This window comes from Merops nubicus, unplaced genomic scaffold (assembly GCF_000691845.1).
Source record: "Merops nubicus isolate BGI_N331 unplaced genomic scaffold, ASM69184v1 scaffold48325, whole genome shotgun sequence".
Taxonomy (NCBI): domain Eukaryota; kingdom Metazoa; phylum Chordata; class Aves; order Coraciiformes; family Meropidae; genus Merops; species Merops nubicus.
In genome coordinates, this window is record NW_008609808.1 from 266 (window position 1) to 8942 (window position 8677).

Sequence of the window (8677 nt, forward strand, 5' to 3'; positions counted from 1 at the left end):
AACAGAGGTCAGCTGTAATCTCCCCCCCACAGCAGGTAGCTACTGCACAGCAAGCAGCAAAAGTTCCAAGTTCTCCTTTGACACGGTCATACTTGTCAAGTGGAAATTCAGAGTTATATTAACATTTAACTTCTGTTTATTTCTTAAAAACACAGCTCCTCTGGAGAAGAGATCTGGCTGGACTGAGTACCATGGCATCAAGTCTGAAGGGTCAGGCTATTCATAATGTTCCAAGGCACAAAACTGCATTTCACTGCTAGAACTCTCAAAACCCAGAGAATTACTCTGTGTTGTCCGAGATACTTAAATTTCATTAAATATTAGATAGATATCATAGAGTATAATGTTAGTTCTTTTTTTAAATAGCATCACTTCCTTGAGAGAATCAATACACATTTATTTTGCTTACATTCTGAAGTCTGATTTTATGCCCTATTAACATAAAAGGATTCTGGAAAACTCCCCCAAAGTAGTAAACATCCACCCTACTTGTCACTGACAATGTCTCTAGCAATAAGTTCTTTCATTATTTCATTGGTACCACCATAGATGGGCTGAACACGGGCATCCACGAAAGCTCTGAAGGGGGAAAAAAAAAAAGGAAATATTAAAAACAACTCCAAAGAACAGAACAATTGGAAGAAAAAGATATCAAGCTGTATCTGTGAAGATCTGTTTTTAAAGTATGCTATTTCCATTTTTAGAGGTTCACACTTTCCAAGAGGTTTCAACTACCTAAAACACTTCGCCTTTCCAGGGTACTGTGCCAAACCAGGAGTTTGGTCAGTATCCCTTCCCTGTTTTTTTTGTTTACACTGATTCTCCACTATGACCCCCAATTAAACAAAATTAAAATAAAGCTCTATAAACCAGACTCCTACCACTTCTCCCCTACTAATTCTTGTTCCCCCCTTTCCTCACATCATCTGAGCATTAACTCTGGGCATCAAAGCCACGTCCACCCACATCCCACAGAACAGCACGCCTGCATGACCTGCAATACCCAGGTGCCTCCCTGTTGTGAAAAAACAATTCCTGCAGAGCCCAAGTGATAGTTATCAGGGTAGTTTGCTCCAAGGCCCTGGCCTGTCTGATCCTGTCAACAAGACAGCTAATGGTGCTAGCAGTTCTTTCCTTGAGGTGGGACTCAAAACATCTTGGGAGGAAAAGGAAGCGCCAGTCAGTTTCACATCAGCTGGCTACAGCCTTCTCCTGACGCCAGCCTCAGCTCTGTTTGGGCCAGCAGCTGAAAAGCTGCAGGCAGTCAAGTTATTTCCATCCTCACGCTGGAAGTGTCCCCAGAACATGCACAGCTGGTGACAGCACACAGGACGATGACAACGTGCTTTCCCATCTTAATTCTGCTTCATTATGCAGAGAGCAGCCCAGGAGCAATGCGGCATTCTCTGGAAACACACGTTGCTGAACCACAGGGACAATAAAACCCTCTACAGATAACTACTGCACACACAGATAGGCAGGGGTTTGAGGACACCCTGAACAGGGCTTGCTGGTCTTCCTATTTACTAAGGTAGGGTGCAGAACAGCCACAAATGATATTCATTAAAAACATGCAGGAAAAAGTCAATTTATAGTACAATTTCATACTCTTAGTGTATTTAGAAAAAAATTCTAAACCTACTGTGTTAAAAAAAGTTATCTGCTTATGACAACCACATAGCAGTCCTGGTTTTGCTATCTCTATCAGATTACCCCCCTCTTTTTTTAAATAAAAACAGCACCAAAAACTCTTTGTGTACATGCTGCTTGCTACACTACGGGAAATACCTCTTCACAGATAATACACAAGCAAACATATAAAAGAACTCCATAATGTCCCTAAATTCATGAAGTAAACAAATAATTTGGAATGGCAAATTCTTCTACCTATAAATCGCTCACCTTTTTCATTTAAAAAGGTGTAAAAAAAGTTGAATCTAGCCAGACATGTTATTAATTAGGCAATTTGTTGTTTTGTGGTATTACATAAGATTTAAGCTGACCAGCATCTTCTCTTTCCTTCATACATAGGCATTTAATTTCAGATAAAGCATACAAACTAGCTCCCATGTTTTTATTTTTACATTGCTTCTGTGGTTTTTCAATTAACTTTTTTTTTATAGAAAATAGACTCCTATTTTGTGAAAAAACAGATAATTGCTCAACAGATTATGAATTATTTGGGGAATCAAAACAAAGCCTTTCTGCAGACATCTGTACAGCAGATAGCCTTTCAATAAACACGATGAGAAAAGGAACAGTAAATCAGTACTAATAAGTAGATGTAAAGGAAGTGCCTTCAATTTACTTCGCTGGTAATCTTTCATTATTCAAGTCAGAAACATTACACTTACTTTGCAATTGGATACTCCCACATGTAGCCCCATCCTCCGTGGAGCTGCACACACTGAGTGGCTATGCTGTTCTGGAGATCAGAAGACCTTAAATGGCCAAAAAGAAATCTGATACAGTTAAGTGAGAAGACAAAGATATAATCAAACTTCTTTTCTCTACATAACTGATCATAAATGCTGTCCACTAAAATACTTTATATTCTGAAGGACTTTTTTTCCTCCTTCATGACTGCTGAGAAATAAATGCTGTTCAATTTAATGTATGAGGGGTTTGTTCTCCTTGTAGAATTTTTCAGAGAAAGAAAGCTCTCAGAACAGACAAACTTGTTTACCCTTCTCACAGGCCAAGAGATTTCCTTTGTAAAGCAGGTCGATACAGTCTCACCAAATCCCTCAGCTTTGTCAAAAATGTCTAGCATCACAGGCTGTTCCCCTTACCTCCACTAGCAATACACCAGGGTGCTCTTGAGTATAACCATAAGGACAACTGATTTTCCTCAATTTTATATTTTCAGTTCTAAGAAATAGTTAAACAGGATTGTTCACTGCAAAATATGGGTTTAACTGCAAAACAAGATTTTAACTGCACTAGTAGCTCAAGCTAAAGTTAAAAAAAAAAAAAACAAAAAAAAAACAAACCAAACCAACAAATCATACCAAACACAAACTTTCTGAGCACACAACTTTCAGAGGGGCAACAGCAGTAAAGTAAAAGACAATTCAAGTCAATTGCTTCTCATGGAATAACTAAGAGTCCTTTTCTCCAAACCATCCCCTCATCCAGTTAAATCCTTACAGTCCATTGTACCAACTCTATACCTACAGCAGGGAGCTGCTGCAACTGTCTCTCCTAAATGTATTTTCAAATTCATTTAGATATATAATACAATGTCACCACCAAATAAAACCTACAGACAACTTCTTCTGAGATGTATGAACTAGGTTTTAAAATCCTTCACAGCTCTAACTCAAATAACTGACTACACAAAAAGTTTCAGGGAAAATTAACTGAAACATTAGAGAATAAAGTAATTCTACATTCAGGCATTTTCTAAATCACCCAAGAGTTTTATGGACAGGAGCCACGGGGACTCCCTTAGGGAAAGGGGAAATCCACAACAACTTGCAGTGCTGAACAGTGGGGAGGGTGAGGAGGTTTCAAACACCTCGCTTCAGGAAATCTGTTGAGAAAGTAAGTCTGCTATCTGAGCTGGCACTAGTTGTCTCCTCCTCCTCCAAACTGAACGCCTCCCCTTACGTACCTGGTACTTCTAGGTAATCGGTGCCAGGAACAGCGCTCAATCTAAGTCCTTCCTTTCGTTGTAAATACTCTCTCTGCTCATTCCCCTCTGTATTTCTTTTTTAAAGTCTAGAATCTGTAAACATGCATCTTCCATAAAATTACTTGCTCAAGTCTGATGTGATTTTTTCTCTCTCATCTTCACAAGCAAAATAAAACCATACCAAAAAAAAAAAAAAAATCATGTGCCACTATCTTACATGCTTCTGCTCATCCAGCTTTCTCTGGTTAAACCCAAGTTAACAACAGATACCACCACCAAGTACGGTGAGAGGAACCAATAAAGGAAACCAACTATTTCTTCCCAAAACCAGATAGCCTCAAAAACTGGCTGGGCCAAACAGCTATTGCTAAGTAACGTTAACTAAAAAGTATCATATAAGCTGCAAATAAACCTGTGGGTTTTTTTAAAAAAAAAACAACACTAAAACAACCCCCCCCTTAAAACAAAAAAACCCACACACACAACAAAAGCCACAAAACCAAACAAAAAACCCTGCCCAACAAGTATTTGCTAGAGTAAAATATAAATGTCTAAATACCAATGAAGTACTCACTTTTACTTAAAGCTAAAGCTGAGTCCTGCTCTTGTTATTAATGGAATCCTGTTTTAACAGCACGTTATTGTTTTGAAATTGATCTGTTTAACCGACACTGGTTTTCAGTGTATCTAAGACTTTTTGCTGATTATATGACTAAATCTTCCCCACTAGAAGCTGACAATGTTATTATTAATCTGACATTAATTTTATCTTCTCATTAGATTTGAACAGTTCAGTGCTTTTATCATCAGACTCCTGTCAAGATCATGCAAGTGACACTCCCAAATTACTTTAACCACATACCAATACTTTGCCATAGAAGCTGTGGAGGAATCCAGGCGTTTATCCGCATGCAGCTGCAAACAGTTGTCCACAAAAGCTCTGCCCACGCAAATCTGTGTTTTCATTTCTGCCAACTTGTGCTGAACTGTCTTATTTTGGTATTCAATGGACAAGGCAGAGGAGAGAAAAGAGAAGTAGCACAGTTAGTAGGTGATATTTTAAGTAGAAAACGGGAGTATTTTCTAAAAGGATTGCTGTTAGAAATCACCATTTCAAACAACTTGGGCTCTGGACACCAAAAGGCAGCTTACTTTCCACACTATTATGTCTTTGCCAGTCTTCTTTGAGAAAATTACTGCCCTTTACTTCTCAAGACCAACCCAAAATACGCCTTTCAGAGAAAAACCCCAAGAGCCCCAATAGAAATTCCTAGAGAGCACAGAGTAGGTAGGAAGCACTGTGTGCTCTGTCACTGTCAGCTCCCTCTTGTGGGGAAACGTCCTTTCACTCCGTAGAGACACTAATTTCCACAATTACTAACATTTCCTCATCTACTGAACGTTTTTCTAAGCGTTCAGTTCTTCAGAGTGTAAGTTATGTGCAAAGACACACACAAAAACAAAGGAAATTTTAGAGTATCAGACATTTTTTAAACACTGACTTCTGTCACATTGGAAGATAATTTCTAGACAAAAGAAGTTAAAAAAAAAAAAAAAACAACTTCCATCCCTAAGGTTATGTAAAACAAGGTCACACAAGCTTTCAGCCATCAGCTTGTAATTCTGGAAAGGAGGAGATAAACACACCACGAAGTAACTATTTTTTTTTTATGATCTCATAGTTCTAAAATTGTGTACCATCTTCCTGTTTCCCATAACAGTAAATATAATGGACCAGTCTACTATTGCAAATGAAAGATTTGATTTCAAACACTGTACTGTGGCATGACTAAATGAATTAGGCAAGGCAGAACTTTAATTAGAAAGGATTTTTGATTTTATGCACATTCAAGCCATGAGCAACAAAAGGAAACTGAAAAGTTATGCAAGAATGGATTATTTTGGAAAAAAATAATACACCTCATGAAGTTTTTTTGCCACCTGATGTTTGGCAGTGGGCTAGCCTAAGGAAAAAGATTAGGTCTACAATGCATTATGTGCAGAAGAATGTGGTACCTGCACATGCCCTGAGCAATTCGGCAGCCTGAAGGACTCTAGGTGGAGAGGGAAAGACATACAGGTGTAACAGACCCTGTGACAAGGACCTCCAACAGTGGAAAGCAAGCCTAAGAGCAACCAGGTAATTTTTAACAGCAGCACAAAGCCAGTGCCCTTTCTGCCTGCCTGTTTCACTTCTAAAAGCAGCTCTGCTCACTTTACTAACTAAATTGTAAAATACATTAAGGCTTTTGTGGTGTTGGGGGGGTTTTATTATTTTTATTTTTCAAAAGTGAAGGATAGGCCTGAGGTAAGCAACAGCCTCAATCCAACAGTGAAACCTGTGCAAACAGTCCTTTGGAAAGATTCCAGTCATTTTCTTCTGTTCACTATTTCACATACACAGACATAAAATGCACACCAGAACCCATATATGGGTCTCTCAGTTCAAACTCACCTGCAAGTGAGCAACTGTCTTCCCAAAAGCTTTTCTTTGCTTCACGTAGTTCCTTGTTTCTTCAAACATGAATTCACAACTGGCAAGAGCCATATCAGCAATTAGCAGTCTTTCCTTTTGAAACACAAACGGAATCCAGCTGAATTAGTCCTACATTTCTCTGTATCAGATGCACAATTGGGACACAGATGTTCAGTGTTGTTCATTAAAGGAGAAGGGGCAGAAGTCACACTAAATATCAAACCAGACACGCTGCATCACTGAAACTAATGAGCAGGACAAATGCCTTACTGCCTGAAGCTCACTTTTAAGTCTTTTCTGGGGTAACGTTCTATCATAACAATGACTCAAAAAATAGCTACAAATCAACCACATGACTCTGACTAAAAGATTCACATCAAATTCTGCTTATACTAATGGTTTTCACTGCTCAGTTTAAACAACTATTTTAGAACTTCAATAGGGCACCTCTAGAAAAAACAAAACCTACAAAATGAAAACCTGGCTTTTTTTTGCTTCCTCGTAACATTCAGAAAACCAGAAACTAAGTAAAACGCAATTAATTCTAGCACCACTCAAATTATCTGATGCACTGAACCTCTTCATGAGTGCATTTCTTTAAAGCAGTAAAATACTTCCTTTGATCGGGTTTCTTATTTACTCACAATATAAAATCAAATAAACACAATCCCTACCAGATGAGGCAAATACAGTCAGTCTTGACAAAGTACAGCCACGTTCTGAAAAAACACATTGCCTCTTTCCTCCCAAGTAATTCCAAAACTTCGTAAATTAAGTCGTAAACTGTTATTTCCACTAGCAAGGTATTTTGGCAACTTAATTTTTTTGCTATACGGACAAAGAGAGTTCCTTAACGTGCTTCTAGGGGTAGAAGAGCTGGAACAGCAGTGCTTTCTTGTCTCTTTTAAGAGAATGCCAAATGCATCAAGATCTCCAAGCTATTTAAGCCACTAAGCGAAGTGGTTCCATGCTAGAAGTATGCAAGAAAACTGCAGTATGTTGTTTTAAATACACTACCCTGAGGTTCTTCCATAACGAGGTTAAGAGATCTGGCTTTGAGCTGAGGGGACATCATTATTGTTACCAATGCTCAAAGAATCACACTTTTAGCACTAGAAAATTCAGTTAAAAAGCAGCAGTATCAGCACAATGTTGCCTACAGACATCTCAATTCTGAGCCTAAGGTGGCTCCCCATGATATAGCATCTTCAAGACTTCAATGACAAAATCTGTCTCAGTATTCTTCCTACAGACAGCAAAACATTCATGTTCCTCTCACCTGAGGGAGTTCTGCCATCAGATAGTAGAAGCCTTTGTTCTCTTTTCCAAGCAAGGCATTCGCTGGCAACCTCACGTCTTCAAAAAACAGCTCTGCTGTGTCCTAAAAATGCAACAGTTTATAGCCTGACATTTTCATCTCTTCATTCCACTTCTTTCACCCCATTTTTCTTCTTGCTATTGTGTACTTTACCTTGAAATCATGGAATCACTTAAGCTGGGAGGGTCCTCTAGAAGCCACCTAGTTTACCTCCCACTCAAAGGAGCTCCAGCAAAGCAAGCAGCTGAGGCCCTTGGCCAGTTATGCTTTCCAAAGCTCCAAAGGTGAAGGCTTCATGACTTCTCTGGGCCACTGTTCCAGTATCTGATCACTTTTATGTTGGTCTGTTTTTATCTTTATACATACTCAGAATTTTCCTTAACATATCCTGAGTGCCTTGTAACCCTTCCTTTCACTGCGCTCCTCTAAGAAGAATCCTGCTCCACCACCTCTAAAGCCAACTGTCAGGGAGCTAAAGACATCGATAAGATCCTGACAGGCTTCTCAGCATGAAGAAACCCAGCTTCCTCAGCTGAGAGGACTTCCACAGCAAACTCAGCTCACATACTTTGCATGTATATTGTTTGCACTCTGAAGCCTAAGAACCAGAACGGCATCACAGCTCTGTTTTATATTTATTTAGCTAATGCTAGGCATTAAGTGGTCTTAGACTTCCTCCAAGTCTGTTAGACATGTCTAAGGGGTTGTATGAACTCACTTGAGCTTTCAGCCCAATTTTGTTCAGCTTGCGTCCTTTGATGAAACCTTTTGTTCCATTCTCCACCAGAAACAGGCTGATCCCATGAGCAGGAGACCGGGCCTCCCGGTCTGTGACCGCAACCACGATCACCACGTCGCTCATCCAGCCATTGGTGATGAATACCTGTAAAAAAAGGCAATCTGGAATCAAGCAACAAGCCAGGTGTGAAGAATATACCAATCTGTTTGTCTGCCCCATGATAAAGAAGGAAAACGGTACCAAATATAGGTATTAAATGAACAAAGATTTTCTTTCCTAGAAATTAAATTAGCAAGGTATAATGTGCAAAACTATGGCTTCTTGTCACAACTGATTGCTAATGACTCATGACCCTGCTAAAGTGGTCCATCTTAACTCCAGCAAAAGAAAAGAGCTACTTGTCCTGCTTGGCTTCAGCTCTGCAGCATAAGCAAGCATCCTCTTGAGCACCTTACATATATACTTGTTTGCACACACTCTTACCACTATCAGTATCATGTTTTCAGC

The 8677-nt window shown here is 39.3% G+C and overlaps 1 protein-coding gene across 1 annotated transcript in view; it reads right to left on the minus strand.

The window, feature by feature from the left end:
• Positions 1 to 485: 485 nt before the first annotated feature.
• The window catches only part of ACADL (acyl-CoA dehydrogenase, long chain), a gene marked incomplete at its 5' end in the record, with an annotated part of 13112 nt that continues 4920 nt past the window's right edge, over positions 486 to 8677 (minus strand). Inside the window, 6 exons of the mRNA XM_008940688.1 lie at positions 486 to 579; positions 2355 to 2441; positions 4500 to 4627; positions 6093 to 6206; positions 7393 to 7494; positions 8150 to 8314. Of these exons, the coding sequence (XP_008938936.1) occupies positions 486 to 579; positions 2355 to 2441; positions 4500 to 4627; positions 6093 to 6206; positions 7393 to 7494; positions 8150 to 8314 (690 nt within the window). The remainder of the gene's footprint in view (positions 580 to 2354; positions 2442 to 4499; positions 4628 to 6092; positions 6207 to 7392; positions 7495 to 8149; positions 8315 to 8677) is intronic.